Below are 22,046 nucleotides of genomic sequence, written 5' to 3'. Positions count from 1 at the left end.
TGAAATTTTCCATTTAATATTTTTGGACTATGGATGATCGCAGGTGATTTAAACCATGGAGTAAAACTGTGCGTGAGGGAGAACACTGTGTTGTGTCTTGTTGAGGTGACGGCTGAGTTGATGCTGTCGGACGTCAACAGCAGAAGGTGGACATGGATGCTTGAGTCCTTCTCCCCAGAAGTACGAGCCTATTAGCGTCAGGCCAGGGAAGCGTGGTAACCCGAACTCAGGAGTGGTACTGCTTTGGCCTGCAGAGTGGACACACTCACCCTTCCCTGTGGTAGTTCAGCGTGTAGGTGGTAGGAAGTCCTCCATCTGGCCCAGGTTTCCACCAGCATGAGAACGTTTCCTTTTCAGTAGAGCGACATTTAGTGATCTCTGGTTTTCCAGGAGGTGACTGTCCTAGAGAAAGCCAGAAGGCACTGGAATCAATCTTAGGGTCCATTTCATCAATCTGCTGGTGACAAAAGCAGGTTTACGGGACCGTTCAATGATGAGGTCTTGGGACGAGCAGGCCTAAGGGTGGGATGCTCAGAAATGCCAACGTTTTAGCATCTAGCAACCCTCCTCTGCCTCCTCCATGGGCTGCCCCAATGTCGGCAGGATGGAGAGAGAGAGAGAGAGAGAGAAACTTTGGGGTGGTGTTGGTGGGGTGTGTGTGTACCCCACTTGAGATGGAGATATCAGGCACATAGGATCAAGTGACATATTATAAAGTCTCAGCACAGAGCGAGAGTCAGGAGTGAGATGGACTGAAGTGTGCATGGCCCTTCCGTAATCCTGTGGGGTCTATCTATACAGCTGATACCACCCACACCGTGAGGGGGACGGTGGAAGGAGTTCTTCCCTGTGCCGATGCAATGCTCCCTGGCACTTCCCCACTCTGCTCCCTCATCCACGCCTTTCTGCCATTCCCACACCATCAGCTCAGTCTCCGATCTTCTGTGTGTCCCTGCGTCACTGCCGCTGCTCCTCCCCCTCCCCCATCCTCTCCTTTCCCCTTTGTTTCCCCCGACTTCTCTCCAGCTTTGACTTGTGATCCAGTGCCACAGTACCGCTCCTCATTTCTGAAACTTGGTTTTTAGCTTCTTTTTCTTTCACATTTCCTCCTCTCTCCTCTGGTCTTTGTATGGTGAGGCATGAACGACTTCCTTGTAATTTCTATGGCTTTTGGGGGGAGTGGGCAGGAAACATGGTAAAAAGTTGGGGAGTAGGCAGCTGGTCTCCTGGTTACAAGTCACCGTGATTATCTAGGATCTGTGTCCAGCCCCAGCTGGAAGCTGGAAGCTGGAAGATGTCGAGCAGGTGATACGGAAAATGCTATGTCAAGGGGGTGGAGAGTTCTAGTTGCCTCATCCCCAAAGTTGTTGGTGAGCTGGCCCCTCTTCTCTTCCTTGTCTGTCCCGCCCAAGAAGGGGATGCATGACCCCGAGAGTTTGCCCTGATGCTGGGCTGGGAAGCCACACACTTCCACAGGACCCCAGTCGGTCCTCCTTAGTGCTGAGCTGGATGCGGAGGACTTACCAGTTCCGGAGTCAGGAGCAGAGAGGAGAGCAGTTAGGTGCTGGTCTCTTTTCTCTCACACGTGTCTCCCTGCCCCTCAGGCTGGCTCCTGGGCCAGACTTCCCAACCGAGGAGGACTCCAGGCTGATCATGTCTGCTGAGCTCCACGGCCCACAAAAACAGCCCCTGCCAGCCAGCCCGGGGCTTGCCCTGCTGATCCCTGTGACTTTGATGGGCCTCTAGAGAGAATGTCTTCGGGACAATCTCACAGGTGGAGGCATTTTTTTTTTATCATGGCTGGGGGTTGGGGGGAAGTAGAAAGAGAAGTTTATTTATAAACACCCAAACCCTGTTGCTCAGTAAGCATTCCTGGTTTGCATTGACTTTTGCTTTTTTAGTGCCAAATAGATTGCAAACACAACTTAATAGCAGCCACTGGCACAGACATCTTCATTTCTCACAACTGCACTGCAAGAGGACTATCAGGGCCTCCACCCTGTCAGGAACCCTCCCCCAACACCGGGAGTTAAAGGGTGCAGGACGGTCTCTTACTTACCTTGCAGAAGGTCGATGTTGAGAAAAAGTAGCAAAATGGGAATCAACGTGGATGCCACATGTTCCCTCATGTTGGCTCTGTTCTCTTCCTGCAGCAATCAGAGGTCACTGGAAGGGAAGGCACCAGGCAACTTTTTTGAAATGACAGTCTGGTCAGGCACGTGTACTACTTTATTCTGGGCTTTTGCAAAGGATTCTTGCTCCCTGCCTCACGTGACTGACAGCCCAGGAGGGAAGGAATGTGGGTAAATGTAACCTGGTCTAACCTGGCCGGGTGGCTTGGCTCCAAGTGCAGCTGTGCACAGGCTGGGAACAGTTCCGCCACCAGGGGTCATCAGATGACAACGGCGAAGGGCAGCGGGGTGGCTGCCAGCTCCCTCTCCCCTACCCCGCAGAAAATTTGTTCTCTTTCATCCAGGAGTCACCTAACAATATTTCACTTGCTTTAGGTGACAGAGACTATATGCCTCCCAGTGAACTGGTCTGGGAGGGCTCCGAGCTACCAGCCAGAAGAGCACCAGGCCAGGTGGGAGCTCTGAAGCACACTCGAACAGCTCCTTCCTGTTGTGGCCACAGAGTTAGGGAGGCTTCTGGGGAGGCTCGGGCTGAGTAGTTCTGGACGTCTTCCCAGCTACAGTCACGGACTGGAACTACACGGTGAACTGTAGTGAACCCCCATGTGGTTTCTCCCTCCCCTTTGGAAAGGCCCCATAACCAAGAAATGACAAACCCCAGTAGTAATTCAAGTCCCTTGGGTTCGGAGTGTTAAGTAAAATGTGAACTCGCAGGGTTGAGACTTTCGAGCAATTTATTACGAATATTACTTTTACCCTTGGAACAAGTTTCGAAGCCTCTGAATGTCCTTCTAAGAAAAAAGGACTTTTCTAAACAACAAAACAAACAAGCAAGCAAAATATAACCAAAGACACTGAAATGTAGAACAGGCTGACAGGGACCAGAGGGGAGAGGGGAGGGAATTTCAGGGGAAAAAGGGGAAGGACTCACAGGAACAAGTATAAAGGACACATGGACAAAAACTAAGGGGGGTGGAAATGGGAGGGAGATGGGGAGGACTGGGGTGGGGCTGGGATGGGAGGAAAAGACAGAAAACTGTACTTGAACAATAATTAAATAAAAAATGCTTAAAAAAAGAAAAAAGGACTTTTAAAGACATTTGAAAACGGCTCATCCCAACTCTCAGAAAACAACAGATTTGATGAACGAAGTGTAAATGTTAGGAAACACATGACATACGTTTCCCTTTTATTTTTATTTCTAATTTTAAATCAAGAGAAGAACATCCAGGGGCAAAGCTGCTCATCTTGGGAAGCTTGAAATGACTGGGTGTTGTCTGATGAGCCCTGAAAAGACCAGCCGGGTCCAATCCTCCGGGTCAGAGGGCAGTTCTCTGTCGGCGGTTGGACGCCCCCCACCCCCGATGGCTTCGTGGAGGCCGGGTCCGCCTGCTCCTCCTCCCTCTGAGAGGCTCTCAGGAATATGAGTCTCAGTGACCAGAGAGGATCAGGACGCGTGGGTGTCACCGAGTGAGCCCCTCATATTGGGGTCCTGGGAGGCGGCTGCTATTCTTTGGGGACCTTCTAGTCACTTTTTCAGGACCCCTCTCAAACACCCTCCCAGACTGTATATTCTAGATATATATTTTAAAATCCTCACCTGAGTATTTCAGTCCTCTAAAGTAGGTGATTTCATAGAGAGGAGAAGGGAGACAGAGAGAGAGAGAGACAGGGAGAGACATTGGTTGGTTCCCCCCTCTACGCGCCCTGATTGGGGATCAAACCTGCAACCTAGGTATGTGCCCCGACTGCGAACTGAACCTGCAAAGTTAGGGGCATGGGACAGCGCTCTAACCCCCTGTGCCACCCGGCCAGGGCCCACGTTGCACATTCTAAACTGCCTGGTCCATCTCACACCTCAGAATCATCTATTTAAATCAAGTTGTTAAAAACTCATCCTGGTTTATGAAAATCAGGGCTATTACATATGGAGCACTCACTATGGCCCGAGCGCTGTGCTAGGTACCCAGTCATTTAAGTTTCATTCAGCCCTCACAGTAGTTCCTCCAGTAGCCCAGGTTGTTACCGGCCCTTTTGCCAGATGAGAAAACCGAAGTACAGAGCAGATTAGTAAACTGTCAGCTGCTCGTCACTGAGAGAGAGAAATCTAGCCAATGTGAGAGGAGCCAAGGAATCACCCGCTACGGGCAGAAGGGAGCAGCGCACCAAGCCTGGGGCCCCAGCTGCGGAGTCTGGAGGGCGGGGGCTCAGAGGGACCACCTCAGCTACCGCTCTGCTTGTGCCTGAGCGTTTCAGACGCTTGGCTGTCACTGATCCAGCTCCTTTGGGTCTGTGGAGCCCCAGGCCATTTCTTTGTCCTGGAGGTCTCAGCCTGGCATGGGGATGGAAATCCTACCCACTGGCCAAAGGAATTCTATAATATCTTCTCACGGACAGTTTCCTGCTCTTCTGGGCATCTCATCAAAATGCTTGAGAGTGACATGCTACGTACATCGCCCGCCTGGGGCGAGGTCAGGGGCTCTCCAGACTTCTCAGCCAAACCGGGGCTCCGTTTGCTTTGTGAAGGAAATGCCGGGACGGGGAGCAGGGCGGGGAGCAGGGCGGGGGAGCGAGAGCAGCTATCATCAGGTTTATACCTTCCGGGGCTCTGGTCCGGGCTCAGAGGGTTTCTCCTGAATGAATTTCCCTAGAGAAAAGCGTTCAGAAAATACGTGGTGGGCTACAAAGGAGCCACTTCCTCCGGGATTTCCCAGGTTATAGTGGCAAATGGCTCCAAATATTTGGAGTCCAATGAGAAAAACGTCAGCCCCACACCTCTGTCCGAGGACAGTTACCTTGGCTTCACTCCTGGCCAGCTCTCTGGGTGTGGCTATGGTTTGTAAGTGGAAGACTCGGGACGAGAGAGCAGGTCAGCTGCAGGCCAGCAGCCCCCACTCCCTGCCCTGACCAGCTGCCTGGCTCCCTCGCTTCTGAATCCTTGAAGTACCCTCCCATCTTTAGGTTCCTCCCATTATCTTTTTGAAAATTTTATTTATTTATTTTTTAGTGAGAGGAGAAGGGAGGGAGAAAGAGAGGGAGAGAAATATTAATGTGCAGTTTCCTTTAGCTTGTTCCCCTGTTGGGCTTGCAGCCCAGGCATGTGCCCTGACTGGGAGTCAAACTGGTAACCCTCTGGTTCACAGGCTGGCACTCAATCTGCTGAGCTGCACCAGCCAGGGTGCTCCCATTATCTCATTCAAATATGCCTCCCCTCCTGCTATGTGCTGCTGTGGTAGGCCCCCCAGGACCCTCTTCCTTATCCGTGCCGACACCGCTCAGACCTTCTCTTTCTAAAGCTTCCCTTCATCACCCTCTTCCATTAAGCCAAGTGCCTTCGTCCCAGCCAACAGCTGAGAAAGAGCTGGCACTTCTTGCCCTGGCACTTCTCAGAACAGAGAGAGCTGTTCTGAGAAACAAGAGCTGCTGCCCCTGGATGGACCATAAGGGCCACGGTCCCATAGCCAGTGCAGATGCCACTCTCTACGGCAGAGAATGCGTGTGCCACAGCACGGGAGGCAGCTTCCCCTCCCGAGAGTTCCAAATACCTGACCTGAGATCCCGCTGTCTATGAATCTGCATATTCTGGGGCACCCAGAACTTGAGCCAGTGCTGAGCACCAGCCATCTCAGCTCTACCATGTTGTGAGACTTAGAAGACCTGGTACCAGGTGATCCCCCAAGCAAGTACGGTCCTTACCTTGCCCTGCCTCATGTGCCACCGTCCCCCTAATGTTCTACTCAGATTTTTTAATCATTTTCCCTGGAATGGACCTAGCACGCCAGGAAGGGATTCTGAGCACCTACCTAGTTCTTGCAAGCCCGATTCAAATGGACAAGCCCTGCCCAATCCAAGATTTGGATTTCTTTAAAGACTGTCATGCATAAGATATGTACAAATCATAAGTATTCTGCTCAATGAATTATCACAACGTGAATGTTCTCATGTTACAACCAGGTCAAGAAAGAACAATAAGAGCATCCCTGATGTCTCCCCGCCTCTTGCCAGTAGAAACCACTCTTCAGACTTCTGTCACTGCAGATTCGTTTCGCCTACTTTGGGACTTTACATGAACAGGATCATACAATATGCATTTTCGAATACATGTGTCTGGTTTCTTTCCTTTTAGGTTGTATGAGTCAGCCTCATTACATATTGTTTTATAAAATTCATTTTCACTTCACTCACATTATATTGAATAAAAGACCACAGTTTATTTATTTATTCTACTCCTGGTGGACATTTGCCAGTTTGGGGCAAACTTTGGACTGTGCTAAGACTGCTCAAGGCTGAGATGGTGGGGAAGCCCCGCCTGCTCCCAGCCACGTTGCACCCTCAGTTCCTCACTGAACAGGTAGGACACTGCCTGTCGAGTCTCCTGATTATTAATCCAAGTTATATTTCAAATGCTTTTCTTGCCCTAAAAATGCATAATGTCTCGTTTCTTGCAGATAAATTTTAAATACATTCACTCATTGTTTTAGATGTTAGAAACTGTATTAGTGCTTCCTTTGGGGCCTGCAGGGTCGGGGTCTGCTGCCCACGGGGTGGCCTCACCTGCTGTTCCACTTGGGTGAGATGGCCTGAGGCTAGACTAACAGGGTGAGAACCCCACAGCACCCCCGTGATCTCCAGGCTTGTCTTTCCAAGCCTCGAAATACCAGTACAGAATGCCAGCATTTAGTCTGAAAAACAGAGGGTGTAATCTGACAGGGGTGGGGTGAGCAGGAGGGATTAGAGATTGTTCACCAGGGGACAAGATTAAGGCCTCTATACCAGCTCTGCCTAAAGTCAAGAGCCAGGGACTGCAGAATGAAGAAGTGAACCAATGAAGCCCTAAGGGTGAAAAAGCAGAACAAGATTCTGAGATACAATGAAACTCTGCACTGAGAATGTATCCTAAGCTAATGGTGTTACTGAATGTTACAGAATGGAGCCAGCGTCCTATCCCGTCTTTGGCAGGGGGACGCAAGGGGTTTCAGGGAGAGCACAGCGGCTGCTCTCTGAAACAGGCTTTCAATGTTGGGGTTGAAGTGCTAAGTGAACCCTGACCTAAGGTGGGCAGATGGCAGTTCCAGCACTTCCTGTCCTGCATGCAATGCCAGTGGCCACAGCAATGCAGCGTCTGACTGTCGCCGGACTGCATCTAAGTGTCTGTCTGTGAACATTCACCAGATGACCCCTGCTTGTGATTACTGTTCATCACTGCAATGACCAAGTTTACATTTTATTGCTTCCCAATAAGGTTCCCTTCCTGTTCCTTGTTTTGAGATATTCTTTGATGGGAAACATTCTGGAATTTTCCTCAGGGAATTGCCACATAAAATGGCTATCACATTAGAGCCCAGGAATTTAGTCTGAACATCACAGCTGTGTGAAAGCTATTAGAAAAGCATGAAAGCTGGTGTAAAATGCCCACCTTGGATTCCAGACACCCTCTGCTCCTCCTCTCCCACGAACCCCAGACGTTCCACCAGAGGAAGAACTTCTGGAAGACCCTGTGCTCTGTGAAGCCCCATCCTATGGGAGGGAGTGTGCTGGGCTTGGTGAGGGCTGCGTGCTCTCAAAGGCAGACTGTGAGCAGAGATACTGTTTGTACAGACTGGAGCTGACTCAGGATTAGTTGTGCAAACAGGGACTTTGGTAGAAAGATCTCCTGGCTCCTAATCTAACGGGGTAAATCGCCACCTGTGATGACGTGCCTTTGCATGGAGTCACTTTAATAAAGCAGAATGCTGAGTGCTTCCCCGCGGCAGGAGGCGTCACTTCAAAATCTGATTATGCTAATTCCAACAGCTCACAGGGGATCCCAGCAGCGTCTCTGAGCTAATGCAGGCTGATTTCTGCTCAGCATGCTTGGCTGGGAGTCAAGGATAGGACCTGGGAGAGTTTCAATTCTCGCCAGGGCGTACTGTGGACAGATGCTAACAGATGCTCATTGGTCTGACTTTCAGAGACAACTCTCTTATGAGACAACCAATTAATATGAATTAAAACATCCACGGTTTTCAAAGTTGGGCCCATGGGCGTACAGACATTTAAAGAAAGCCCTGCAGATGATTTCGGTGGGAACCCAGGAGTGGGAACCAGTGGCCAGCATGATGCCACCCAGTGAATAACTCCTCTGCTAGGTGCTCCCTCTGACAGGTGAGGAAGCCGAGGCTCAGAGAGGCAACCACCTGGCTGCATTGCACAGCACAGACAGCAAAGAGAAGGGAGTCCAGTCTTTAGACTCTGAGCCCTGCCTCTGATTAGCAACAACATCACAGATAAAGTGGCAAACACTCTCATGAACATGGTGATCTAGAGTTTATAAAGCACTTTTATATCATTATCACCTTTTATTCCTGTAATAATCCTGTGCAATGGGCAGAAAAGCTATTGTTGTTACTACTACTACATCGTGGCTCCCATTTCAAAGACGAGGAACCCGGGGTTCAAAGCATGTTGCCTACTTTGTCCTTTACCACTACCCAGTGATTCTGTTAGCTCTGTCTGCTGTCACACCTGGCTCACTTCCTCTGTCAAGTAAAATACGCTCAGCCTTGTCTTACGTGTGTGGGCATGCAGACCTGCCAATCACGGCAGCATGGACGGCCCCCCCTCTCGCCCCACAGCCCAGAACAATGGGAACCAATGCCAGCGCATGACCCCTGCCTATTCCCAATCAGAGAAAAGAACCGAACGACATTGCCCAGCCATTTAAAAAGAAGATTGTGGTGGTGTTACCTTCTGTCCCACAGGAGATCCTTTGTTGGAAATGGGAGTGGCTGCAGAAAAGTGAGAGGGGAGAAAGAGTAGGAATGGTCCAGCACAAGTCAGCCAGGGTGATGGCTGGGGAGAAGGTGGTTCGAGCCAGGTCTAAGTAATAAGTAATCTTTGACTTATTTATTTGTAGGTCTCGCTGGGATAGCTAAATCGGTTTGAGCATTCATTTACTCAGTCCTCAAATATTTATCTTCCTCACCTCTTCCAGGCCATTGCACAAATGTCACTGCACCGGTATGCCTTTGCTGACCACCTTTTTCAAAGTCAGTCCATCTCCTACACTGCTCTACGTTCCCAGGCCCACCTGCTCTCCACAGGCCCCTGTCCCACCTGCTCTCCACAGCGCTGCCCACCGTCTGACCCACGACCCTTTCCCCGTATTTACTTGTTGGTGGTGCATCTCCTTCCACTAGACTATCAGCTCCATGAGAGAAGAGATTCTGCAGGACCGTGCCCAGGACAGCGACCCATATCCTCATGATCTCATAATGTTCAGTTTTCTGTGTGTTTTGAAAAACACACTTGTCATGTCTTGATGAAATAATGTCTGCCCCTTCTAGAAGACACCGATTTTCTTGCGCCCCTAAAATTGCAGCACATCAGCAAGCAGCTGATGAATAATGCTAGAACCCTCCCACTTCTCCTTTTCAGAGTGCTTAAAAAGAGGGATTTTGGAGCCCGATTATCTGGGTTGGAAGCCTTTCTTTGCTACTTACTAGATGTGTAATCACAACAAATTACTTCACTTCTCTGGGCCTTAGTTTCCTCATCTATAAACTGGGAATAATGCTATGGCCAACCTCACAGATCTGTGATGAGAGTTAAATGAATTAGTATTCATAACAAGCATAAAACAGTGCCTATCCTATAATGAGGCCTATGCAAATGTTTGCTAAAATCCCTCCATTTCCCCATTGTTGACTGCTTCTCCCTCTCAACTCTCTCCAGCCCGAGTGTTCCACAGCAGAAGGACAGAGGTAAAGTGGCTTCCTTGCAATGGGAAATGCTGCATGTAGAATTTCAGTGGAGGAAGTGGGGGGTGTGGGCAGACTGGATTATTGTCCCTAGCAATTTGCTCTCTCCCAGTCATGTCCCCATCTGTTGTCACTGGACATACTCATGCATCCTGTGAGAAGAGTACACATCCTACTGAGTGACTTTGGACTTGGATGTGTGAAAAAGTTTGGCCAGTGGAATGGCACTGTTTCTGCTGCGTCCAATCAGAAGCCTTACGCGTATAGGTGCATGGTTTGGCCTAGGCTCTCATGTTCTTATCCTCCACGTGCACTCAGGATGTTTCAGCTACTCCCTCAGTCTGGCTTCTAGAATGAGAAGACAGGTGGAACCCAGATGAGTCCAGCCAATATCAGCAGAGTCACAGCCAATCTGCAGCTGACTCACCATCTTTATGCAAAGTGAACAAAAAGTAAATGTTGTAAGCCACTGAGATAACACTGTTTGTTACCACTGCAAAACTGACTAATACAAGGCGAGGTTAGTTCAGTAGGAAGAGAGCATATGTTTTGCAAGACTGTTCGAACAAGATTTTTTTTAAAGAGGGATCTCTTTGTCCGTTATATATATGTGTGTGTGTGTGTGTGTGTGTGTGTGTGTGTGTGTATGTGAATGTGCTGTTCATTCCCCCAAACCTCCCCCACCCCAAACAGCTTTACTTTGCCATGAAAAGATCACTGTTGTATTGGTAACAATCTTATCTACTATGTGTATTTTAATTTTTAGAAATGGGCTCGGCAAGTGAGACAGGAAGTTAAAATTAAAATAAAAAAATAAATTATTGGCCTATTGGCATTGCCTTTCTGGTTCCCTGATTATTTCTCTTGGGAGGAAATGAAAAGCAAACATTCCAGGACCATGGCATTTTGGATATGAAAAGAGTCAACAGATCTGAACGAATTCTGATCCAACCTCTCACTTTTACATGTGGGTCCACTGAGGCCTGGGAAGATGAAATGCCTTGGCCAAGTGCCTGCTGGGAGAATTTTAGAGCCTTGAGACTGGGCTGTGTGCACGTCAGAGAAGGTAGACAAGTCTAAGGAAAAATTCTCAAGAATGTGTCAAAAGCATTTTTCCTCTCAGATATTTTATTTTTTCCTGCCACCTCAGTTAGAATCCTGGGAGACCATTCACAGGAGTAGTAAAAACTTTTGGTATCCATCAGAATTTGGTTCTCTTTTTCTTTCTGGGCACACAAAGTTCACCCCATTGACTCCCCTGTGGTTACATGGGATCATCTGATGAAGCTGTGGCTTTCGAAAGTGAGCAGAAATGATATGCTTCCAGTCTAGTCTTGGCCTTTAAAACACCTCACACATTTTCATTCCCTGTCTTTCTGCTTCATTATTGGCCAGAGGAAGATGCATTTGAAGACTTCAAGGTCCTAAGGGCTCAGGATAGTGAATGAATGGAAGGGTCACTGGTGCCCTGTGGATGCCCACTGGACTGTGACTGGGGTGAGAGATAAAGTTTTGGTGGTTAAGCTTCTGAGCTACAGAAAAGCTGGGGTGTGTAATGGCCAACCTTAGCCTGAGTAATCCAGGGCCAGCCCACAGACAGCTTAGTTTACGTGTAACTAGTATGTTTAACCAAGTAAAAGAGCTGTGAATAAGGAGAAAACCTGTGACCCTGGCCTACTGCCAGTGTTCCATCCCAAATCCCAGCATCGAAGTCCCAGAGTTACCTCTATCTTGCTTCCTCTACATATTCAGCCCCTGCACACTGTCATATTAACACATGTTCATAAGTGTTGAACAACACTTGTTGGATGGCTGACTGAATATTTTTATCAGGTCATATATAAAACACGTAATTGTGATTCACAGATCTGCTGAATAAGCACTTGACCTTGAGCTCTGCTCTCTGCAACACGTTCTTCCTATCAATTGATAGGCCCTCCATATTACTGAGGGGTATGTTCTCAGACCTCATTACTTTCCCCAATAGAGCTGTTCACGTACATTAATTTAAACTTGGGGACAAATGGTGACAAAACCAACTGAGATGTGGTTGCTAGGTAAGTGTTTGAATAGTGATGCATTTCTGCATCCCAAAGTAAGACAACTGCACCCAGAAGAATATGATGTTTAATATCTTAAAAGGCAAGGGCTATTGGCAATTATATAGGACTCTCTCTCTAAATTTCTTAATATGTCCACCACCCTATTATTGTACATCGACAAAGATGTATAATAGTTGCTAGTCTTGTGCCAGTGTATTTGCACATGGAAGTGGAGTGGGCCTACGCAAATCTCGGCACAGTTGACCACCATGACGTTGGCCTGGAAGAGTCTAGTCCATCACTGTCGACTCACCGCTTTACAATAACATTACTTCTTTGTACAACATACAATTGATGGTATGTCTTCTAGGCAATCCTCTCTGGGACCAACAAAGAAAAAACAATGATTGAGAAGTCAATATCCAAGAGGTTCGTTAATTTCTTTTATCTTTGTAAATATTCTTCTTGAAAGATTATCCATAATAATTTCCCATCCTTAGTCGGGTATACATCTATGGTCACATTCCCATGCCTCTCAAGCCAGGTTTAGAAACAGAAATGAATTTTAATATTGCCACAAAACAATATAATTTGGAAGAGAAGTTTGCTTCTCTGCTGATACCCACAGCTCTGTTAATTGCCAATTTATTTACAAGGCAAAATAAAAATGGTCTGGGGTACTTTTCATGGGTGTGTCTACGTAAGGAGCTAATCCACACCTGGATTTCTGGATTGCATTTCTGAATGTCCTTGATTGCCTAAAAGACCCCATTATAACACCCACCTTTTTGTTAAAGCTCTGTGTGTGTCCAAGCACATGGAGCCCATGCAACCCACCAGGTCCACGTGGGAAGAGCCGCGGACAATGCTGACTTCAACCTCCTGTGCATATCAGGAGATTTCCTGCTGCACAGAAGTCTCCTGCGCACACAGCAGCACTCACGTGCTTACAGACTGAAGTGTGAGTGAACCAGGTGTGACGGCCCCCAACAGGCAGCCTATTCTCTCTCTGCCCATCTGCAGACTCCACCAAGCCTTTTGTCACTCCATGTGCTCACAAGGATCTCGTGGGTAGACGGGTCGCACATTTCACAGCAGACACATGCTAGGCATCTCCGTCATGCCCTCCAAGGTTCTGCTCCTTGTCCAGTTGCCATATCTTGTCCCTCTGTCTTCCTTCCATGTCCTTCTAAAATCCCCTCTGCAATTCCAAGCAATTCCACTTTCAGACTCAGCTTGCCTGTCTCACTGACTAAAAATGCCAGGCAGATTTCTAGAGGAATTACAACTATCTATTCCCCAAAGTGTACCCCGATGGGGGACTTGGCTTTTTCACCATGTGGCATGTTAAAGTCTCTACCTCCCCCACCCCCCAGAATGGCTCCCTTTATATACCAGAACACAGGTGCCAGAAAAAATGTGATTTCTCAATATTGTTTCAAGAGCAGTGAGATTGGCACACAGCCATCCAAGCAAAAGCCCAGGTGCCTCCTCATCCTCAGTTTCAGCTTTGCATCCTTTGGTCAGGAACTTCCTTGGGTTTCCCAAAGGTGGAGGATGCCCTGCCTACAGAGCACTCAGGACCTGGCCCTGTCTTAGATCTAATAATAAATCCTGATTTATCTCTCTTTTTCTACATACCCTCCCAGGCTACACACCTCCCAGGAGCTGACTGATGTCAAGAACTGTGTGGATTATTTTTTCTTCTGTATTCCTCATACTTAATAGAAAGCTCAATGCATAGAAGGTGCTCAATAAATGATTTTGAATAAATGAAATTTATTGGATGTCAGTTGCATTTAGAGAGAAGTGGTCAATAATACTATTCTCCACGGGGCTGTTAACTATTGGAATATGTGGTTGGGAGAGGTAATGCCTATCTTGGGTGGTTTAAAACTTGGAAATAATGGCAATGTGTGTTTTAATAGAAATTTTAATTTTCAAAGTATTTTCAGAGAAAATATTTTATTTTGTTTCCTCCCCCAACCCTGTGAGGTTTCAGGATGGTGTTACTGAATTTGCAAACACCTCTGCCTGCTCAGTGGTAGAGATTTGACTAGATTGGTACAATCTTTCTAGAGGTAATATTTCTTAAAAGCCTGAAAAATATAGATGCACTTTGAATAGAAAAGTACACTTCTATAAACTTATTCTAAATAAACAGATATGCGCAAACAACAATTCTTTACAAAAGAATACCCTAGTGCTATTTATAAAAAGAGGAAATTGGAAAAAATCTAAAAATCAAATCATACGAGATTATTGAACTAGATCGTTGTATAGCCATCCAAAGACTTATTATTTAATCTTTAAAATGATGTAATAAAATTGTAATGATATTGAAACACTTGAGAATGAAAAAACCTGGGTACAGAAAATCAATGTGTTTGACCTCGATTCTAATCTATGTGTCCCCACAAATGCAGAGAAGAAAGACTAGAACTATATGTGCAACAACATATTAGCAGTGGTTATCTCTGGGAGGATGATTCTAAAATAAAAGTTACTATTTCCGGGTCAAGATGGCAGCACAGGTAAACACAGCTTGCCTCCTCATATTATAACCACATCAAAATTACAACCAAATACAGAACAACGATTACTCACAACCACCAGAAATCTAGTTGAATGGAAGTCCTACAATTATGGAATTAAAGAAGAAACTGTACTAAGGCTGGTAAGAGCAACAGAGATGTAGAACAGGTTGGTGTCACACCCATGTGGGGCAGATAAAAATTAGTAGGGGTATCTCAGGAGCGAGGGGTTCCAGCCTCATACCAGGCCACCACCCCCACCTCCTGCCAGCCAAGGGTTCTAGTGCCAGGAAGATAATTCTGCATAACTCTGGCTGCAAAAATCAGTGGGGGTTGGGGCTGTGGAAGACAGAAAGTTCTGTAGCCCCAGGCAATTCCTTTTAAAGGGCCCACACACAGACTTACTTGGACTCAACCTCTCTGAGCTCCAGTATCAGGGAAGCAGCTTGAAAGGTACCAGAGGCATGCAGGGTGAACTGAAGTGTCTGGCATCAGGATGAGAGCTGGGGGGAAGCTTTCTCCCAGAGGTAAGCGTTGGAAGAGGCCACTGTTCCTTTTCTGAGACCTCCCTGCACAGAGTGGGCAAGCGGGTGCCATATCTGAGATTCCATCAACCTGACTCACACTGTTCTGCCCCACCCTGAGGATTCCTTAATGGCTGCTACAGGGAAGGGTGGTCAGGAGGATGGGCAAAAAAGATGAAGGGAATAAGAAGTACAAATTGGTTGTTACAGAATCATCGTGGGGTGTAAAGTACGGAATAGGGAATATAGTAGCCTAAGAACATGTATGTATGACCTGTAGACATGGACAATGTGTGGGGATTGCCTGAGGGGGTGAGGGGGGCTGGGTGGAGGGGGCAAAGGAGGAAAAGTGGGGACAACTGTGATAGCATAATCAACAAAATAGAATTTAAATTAAAGAATAAAATTATTCCTTTAAAAATAAAATAAACAATGACTAAAGTAAATAATATAAAAGTGATTACTTTATAATTGAGGGGGGGAAATCCAGTAAATATTTTACCACCACAGAAACAATCTCCTAATGAAAAGCGGCCATTTCATGGCACAAATACATGGAAAAGGTCCCCACAAGAGTGCAATACAGAAATTGCTTTTTTGTGTTGCAGCAAAATCCTCAGCAGTTGCTGACAGCCAGCCTGCCCGTGCCAATTAGAGCGCGTGGCTGAGCGTGTGCTCCTCCTCCTGGGGAGTAAAGAGTGGGGCCAGCAGCTCAAGGTGCCCCGAAGCCTGCTCCCTGGTTTTGAGGAATTCCCTCTACTTCTCCGAATTCCATTCCTCTGTTCATCTTAGGCTTATTTAAAATACTGAGGGGTGACTAGCCATCATTTGCCATTAACCTTCTGACAAGTGGGCGAGACAATTTCATAGAAAAACTCCGTTTTTAGAAGTTCAGAGAAGCATGTGGTCATCTTATTACAAAAAAGAAAAAAGAGTTTAAGGAGTTCACAGGGTAGTCTGAGGAGTTGGGCACTTGTTTCACTGGCCCTCAGCTCTTTTCAGCCCGGTATGCAAACGAGAGGGCCTGGAGCTTCAGAGGATGGTGGGGTGAGGGGCAGCTGGTGGGCTCAGAAGTCTCAGCATCTCTGCCACATCCTGAAGCTGCTGCCAGTCTTTAAGTCCCTCTCTCTCCCTTCACTAGGCTGCATCTTGTACCAGCACATCCTGTCTCTACCAGATTTAATCATTACCCTTTCTCACCCATGTACAATATGTTCTTTCAAACTTGCTTCTTCATTCAAAACTTCTGGCCTACGTATCCAGCCAGATAATTACTTGACTCTCTCACTGGCTTATATTCACTCTTTTTGCTTCCTTCTCTTTTATTCAGCTTCCCTCAGAAGCCCTCTCTTGGCAGAAAAGCCAGCTGTCCAATACAAAAATGTAATGGCCAGTGTCCTTAGTGAGGCTGGGTCTGAGAAGGGAGCAGTGCCGACTCATTGAGTGACAATGGGAAGGGGGAAGGGCACACTGGCTTCATCCCTTTGAATGCATTTTCAGAAAAAGTCAGGATTGGCTTAGTTTGGTGGCTGTGAAACCCATCCATCCATCTTTCCACCGCCCACCCATCCTTCCACAACTGTTCACTGAGCATCTGTGATGGGCAGGTATGGGCAGGGCCCTGGGAGTATAGGGTTGTGCTAAAACAACCCTCCTGGTATCTAGTCTGGTGACGACAGAAGCCAGTTAGACACTTAAATGTAAATGACACAAACATTAAGAGGCTCTGCAGGTGTCCTAAGAGCCAGCAGGTAGCTCTGACCTGGTTAAGGAGGCGGGGCTTCCTTGGGAGGCTATCTCGGGAGTGAGGAGAGGAAAGCCCCTCTTTGTCCATTTATGACCCTGGTATAACTGCGTTTGGTAGGCACGGCTGGTGGCTGCTCCAGCACTCACTTTTCCTTTTGTGTTTGCTCACAGAACCCAGTTTTGTCAGCTGTCACCTGTCCAGTCCCAGGGCATGAAAAGCTATCAGTCCAAGGTAACCAGGGTAACCTCATTTACTGTTTGCCTGTGATTGGTGTAGGAGTGGTCATCCCTCCAGTTATGGCAGATGTCTTCTGGGGTCACTGGGAAAGGTTTTCCTCCCTGGTCAAAAGAGCGAGGGTGGTGGGGAAGGCTCTTCCAAGTGGAGTCCGGGCCCAGGTGGTGTTGTGAGAGACCAGTCAGACTCGGAACTGGTTTCTCGGGACTTGGGTGTGCGCTGTGTGCCCACTGTTGCAGACACTTTTAGCCAGGCATCTGACCCCGGGGTGCTCATCCAAGTTTGGCACAGACAGCTCAGTGGCGAAGTCGATGGGCTTAGCAGCAGAGAAAGGCGGACGCTGACCGACAAGTATCGGGAGGTTGCTGTAAAGGGAAAACACGAAGTGCGCTGCCAGGGGTATGGCTTTACTGGGCGCATTTAAAATAATCACTTCGTTTTGTCACTAGCCTCACTGTGGCTATATTTATTTGATTACCTTTTTGTTTTTTCTTTACTATTTTCTGGGCAATGGCTGACTCAAGGCTAGAGCTCACCAGAAGTGAAAGTTCCGTAATTGCATATCTGTGCTTTCATGAGCATGCTACAGGAAAGGAAATAACGGAATATGATCTCCTACTTAGCCGTGTGTGCAAATGGCTTCTTCATGGTGAGAAATTCTTTCAAATTTGAGAATAAGTCATACACACAGGGTCAGGTAAAACTAGGTTTACAGTTGTGGGTACGCATAACACAGTTTCTTCTTGTATTAGTATTTATTACCGCATTATTTTTCATACAAACAAGTGTAAGCCTACTTTTGCCCTAGCCCGTATTTGGCCATGAACTACTGAATGTCTTGTCGGTGGACTAACCTAACCCAGTTTTCTGGATCCGTGGTCCTTTTCTAGCGGGCAAAAGCCACTGGCATGGTCCAGGGACTCATGGTGTGGAGTCAGAGCCATGGGACCGAGGGAAGCAGAGTTCTTGTGCCTGTGCACAGGATGCAGACACAGCAGCTCTGGGACACAGGCTACCACGTGCGACTCTTCCTCTTCACCATCCCACAAGACACCAACACTCGTGGGAAAAGTCACACTGCTGTTCCTGCTCTAGCCAGGAGTCTACTTTGTCCTCTTTCTCAGCAGCTCTTACAAGTCACTTGGGAATTAGAGAGTCCACGAGACAATTAGGGGCTCCATCGTTGGCCTGGGCTCGGATGGGAATGGAGGATGCAGCATGATCTGAAGGGAGGTCACACCCTTTGGAGCTGACAGACAGGTACAGAGTAACCCCCCACCACATGAGAGAGGTAGTTCTGCCACTCATCAGACAGATGGACTTTGGCCCCTATTTTTGAGTGAGAATGTTTTTTTAAAATAGAAAGCATCAGGAAGGGCGCATCTGTCCCCTCTCCTCTCTCCTCTCGGCCGATTACTGCAAGGGTGAGCAAGGTAGTGTTGAGAGTGCTCCCCCTCACCGTGAGTTCTGTGCAGGTGGGACCGGTGTTGTCAGTAAGGAGTGGCAGCGCCCCTCAGCTCCTGCTCAGCTTCTCCGAGTGGAGGTCTGACTCCAGATGGAGAAAGTGCTTTCTTTCTCCTGAATGTCTTCTCAAGTGGGAACTCCTGGAGTAGACTCTTGGGGACTGGTGGGCTGCTAGGTGCCACCAGGGTGATTGATGCTTTCTCTTTGGCTGGAAGCCCAGTGACTCCCATGTGTGAGTAAAGCTCTGAGCCCCTCTCAGCCCAAGATTGGAATAGGGGTTTTTGCTTCACTAGGAGCCCACAGGTCGTAGGGGCTACGCAATGGAGGAAGCAGGGCCCGGAGCCAGCCTTACTCACTTTTATTTTCAGTGTCAACACAAGGAGCTCTCTGGTGGATGCAGGCAAGTTTGGTCAATACGGGGCCCTCAGCAGAGCCTAACAAGCTTGCCTTTGGTCTTGTTTCATTTCCTCTCTGCTATTCTCTTCTCTATCCTTCCCTACTGAGCTGGTGATTTTAGGCTGCCCGGCTCTCCAGAACTCTCCATGGCCAGTACCACACCTTGTCCATAGGAGTGCCGCACAGTAGAAGTTTCTATGATGATGGAAGTGTTCTCTATCTGCTCTGTTCAACCCGGTAACCATAGACACGTGTGGCTGGTGAAGATCTGAAATGTGGCCCCTGTGACTCAGAAACTCGATTTTAAATATTATTTAATTTCAACAAATTTATATCAAAATTGACACACATGGCTAGTGTACCAGGTAGTGCGTGTCTAAGCTCAACACTGCAATCATTTCATTCTCTCTGCTGCAATCAAAACTAACCTGTCCTGTGTCCCAATTCCAAAGCCCTGTTCTTAGAAATGTACCAACATGCTAATCTGATAAGTAAATTCCTATCCATAAACTAATGTCTTATCTCTCTGAGATAATCTCATGGACTTTGAAAAATACCATACTTACTCAAAGCAGAGCCTCAGATGATAGGAATTTGAAGGACTCTGGCAGGCTAGCCAGGCGGGAGAAAAGATTATGGGCCCAGAGTTTTAGACTCACTTCAGAACATTCCCTATGGATGGGAACATCCTGCCCAGAGCCTGGGGCTGCTTCTAGGTTTTTCCCAGCCTCTTGCAGGCTGGGGAGAGTTGAGGTCAAGATGTGCCGATGAGAGCCTGGGAAATGGAGGTGGGGGGCGGGTTGGAGAGAGGAGGGCTGTAATGGGAAGAACTCGAAGGACGCCAAGCTCTTGCAAAAGAACATGGCATGCCGGTCCAAGTGGCACTCCAATCCACCCTGGGGAAGAGATGCCAGGGAGAGGTCGTCGCCAGTGGGCCAACACTGAAGGGCTAACAGTTCAAAGAGCCCGGAAACCAGACTGAAGGCGGCAGAGGGGACTGTGGTGCTTTTGACCGGGTCTCGGGCAGAACTGTATTTCTGCTCTTAATTCCAATCTTTCCTAATTTTAGGAAACATTTTCTTTTTTAAAGATTTTATTTTCTTATTGTTAGGGAGAAGAAAAGGGAGGTAGGAAGAGAGGGAGAAAAACACTGATGTAAGAGAGAAACATTGATTGGTTGCCTTTTGCACACCCTCTGATCAGGACCAAACCTGCAACACAATTATGAGCCCTGACCGGGAATTAAACCTGCAACCTTTTGCTTGTGGGACAGCACCCAACCCATGGAGCCACACTGGTCAGGGATAGAGACTTCTCTTCTTCTAAATTCTTTTGTGAGCACTGCTTTCTACTATACTGAGCTGTGTCTCTGTTTCTCATGGATGACCACACAGCTGCTCACAGCTTCTTGCCTGTGTTTTCACAGGTAGCCACTAGCCTCAGAATCAGCCTTGCAGACCACACAGTGGGCTGGGTCAAGGTGGAGGAAAAAGGGAGGTGAATGCTGGGAAAGGAGGTCAACTGAGGGCAGAAGAGGCCCAGATGGAGATGAGCAGGAAGAGCAGATGCCAGCCCTAGAGCTTCGAGATTTACTCTGGGGGCCTCAGTTCACCTCTTGGTACCTTGGGCTAATCTGCTACCACCACCTCACCCACTCTTCACTCTGGGGAATGGAAGAAGGGATTTCCAGTTAAGCCACCGCCTAGATCACATGCCTGCTTGTTTAAAAACCATCAGATTTCATTAAGTAAATAGGAGAGTAAGTCCCAAGTCTATTGTGCATTCCCATTGCCTACAAATAAGCACACAAAGAACAAATGGCAGCCAGCTCCCTCTGGTGCTTTGTAACACAGTTGGCATCAAGGGGCAGAAGCCCAGAAAGGAGGCAGAAACTCTGAGAAGCTGCCTGGATTGACTCACAGGTTGCGGTGTTGCCCAATACTGCGGGGCAGGGCTGTTATGCCAGAGGGTCCAGGTCCGGCAAAGCTTTTTTATGATTTATGGCTTCCCTTCTGAAGGTGCTTGAACTATCTGCACAGAACACTATCAATTTTAGTCCATTTGCATGAAAAAGTTTTTGCTGGGCTGTGGTTCTCCATGGGGGTGCCTTTTCTCTCCCACTTCCCATCCTATCCCCCATCCTGGGGGAGGACACTTTGTGATGTCTGGAAACATTGTATTGTCACTACTAGGGAGGACATTTCATCCTCCTGAAGACATTGCTGGTGGTTACACATGGGGTTGTGTTAGTGTCCTACTGGCATTTGGTGGGTAGGGAGACAGAGTTGCTGTTAAACATTCTACAGTGCACAGTACAGTCCCCAGAACAAGGGAGTGTCTGGCCCAGAATGTCAACAGGACTGAAGTGAGGAAACTGCGGCCCAGAGGGAAAGCTCAGGCTTGGTTCCTGACCCTGACATGCCACATGACCCTTAAAGAACTGTCACTTTTTCAATGTTGGAAGACTAGAAAATACCCTGGGGTGGCCTCAGGAAATCCTAGCATAATTTTGGCTAGAATTCTCTCTGATCAATGAGCTCATCAGTTTCACATTTTCATGAGTCCTGAAGTTCCTCCGAAAGAGGGGGATTTCGTCCTCAGGGTTATACATGTCACATGGGTCAAGCAGGTCTGGGGGCCGTGTGACGTCCATTTTACTACAGTCTGTGCAGAGGCAAGCCCCGAGGCTCAGTTCTCACAAATGGCATCATAGTACATCGCGACCTATTCGCCAGCTGGGCCTGGCATCCTGGGAAGGTGGAACTGGGACAAGGTGTTCGAACTGGTATGAGGGGCAGTGTGTGAGTTAATCCCTTCTTCTTATCCAGCTCCAGCTCCACAATGACAGCAGGGTGGGAGCAGGAAGGGGAAACCACCAGCTTTCGAGAGATACACCAACAGATTGTGACTGGGGCTCAAGGGCTCAGGGCCAGGAAGTGATCTTCCTGGTGGATGGCTGATGAGGAAGACCCACAGAGAAGCCTTCCCATGAAGTAAGTCAGCAGGGAGGGAGGGAGGAGGGGAAGGGGGCTCGGAAAGCTGAGGCAAGAACTACTTGGGAAAAATACAGGCTGATATAATATTCTTTCATCTGATTTTAAAAATAACACAGTCATTGTTGAAAGTCTCTCAAGTACAGAAAAATATAAAGAGAAAATAACAATCTCCCCTAATTGCACCACTAGGTGATACCAGCTATTAATAGTTTGGCATTTTCTTTGAGAAAAAGAGAGA

At 47.7% G+C, this 22,046-nt stretch overlaps 1 protein-coding gene across 4 annotated transcripts in view; it reads right to left on the bottom strand.

Annotated features, from left to right (window-relative positions):
• PRLR (prolactin receptor) overlaps nucleotides 1-22,046 on the bottom strand; it is a 151,190-nt gene that overhangs the window by 19,540 nt on the left and 109,604 nt on the right. For 2 of the 4 annotated variants that reach the window (XM_037129049.2, XM_037129052.2), the window contains exons 3-4: nucleotides 2,060-2,166; nucleotides 270-402 (exon numbers count right to left, since the gene is read on the bottom strand). In XM_037129049.2, the coding sequence (XP_036984944.2) occupies nucleotides 270-402; nucleotides 2,060-2,129 (203 nt within the window). In that variant the 5' untranslated portion in view covers nucleotides 2,130-2,166. Of the gene's footprint in view, nucleotides 1-269; nucleotides 403-2,059; nucleotides 2,167-8,858; nucleotides 9,617-14,852; nucleotides 15,289-22,046 lie in introns of those variants that run through there. The other 2 variants (XM_037129051.2, XM_037129050.2) reach the window with 2 other exon arrangements.

Source organism: Artibeus jamaicensis, unplaced genomic scaffold (assembly GCF_021234435.1).
Source record: "Artibeus jamaicensis isolate MK-2021 breed Jamaican fruit bat unplaced genomic scaffold, CSHL_Jam_final scaffold_369, whole genome shotgun sequence".
Lineage (NCBI taxonomy): Eukaryota > Metazoa > Chordata > Mammalia > Chiroptera > Phyllostomidae > Artibeus > Artibeus jamaicensis.
The sequence above is the reverse complement of the archived record's forward strand: the minus strand, read 5'-3'. Positions and strand labels throughout refer to the sequence as shown.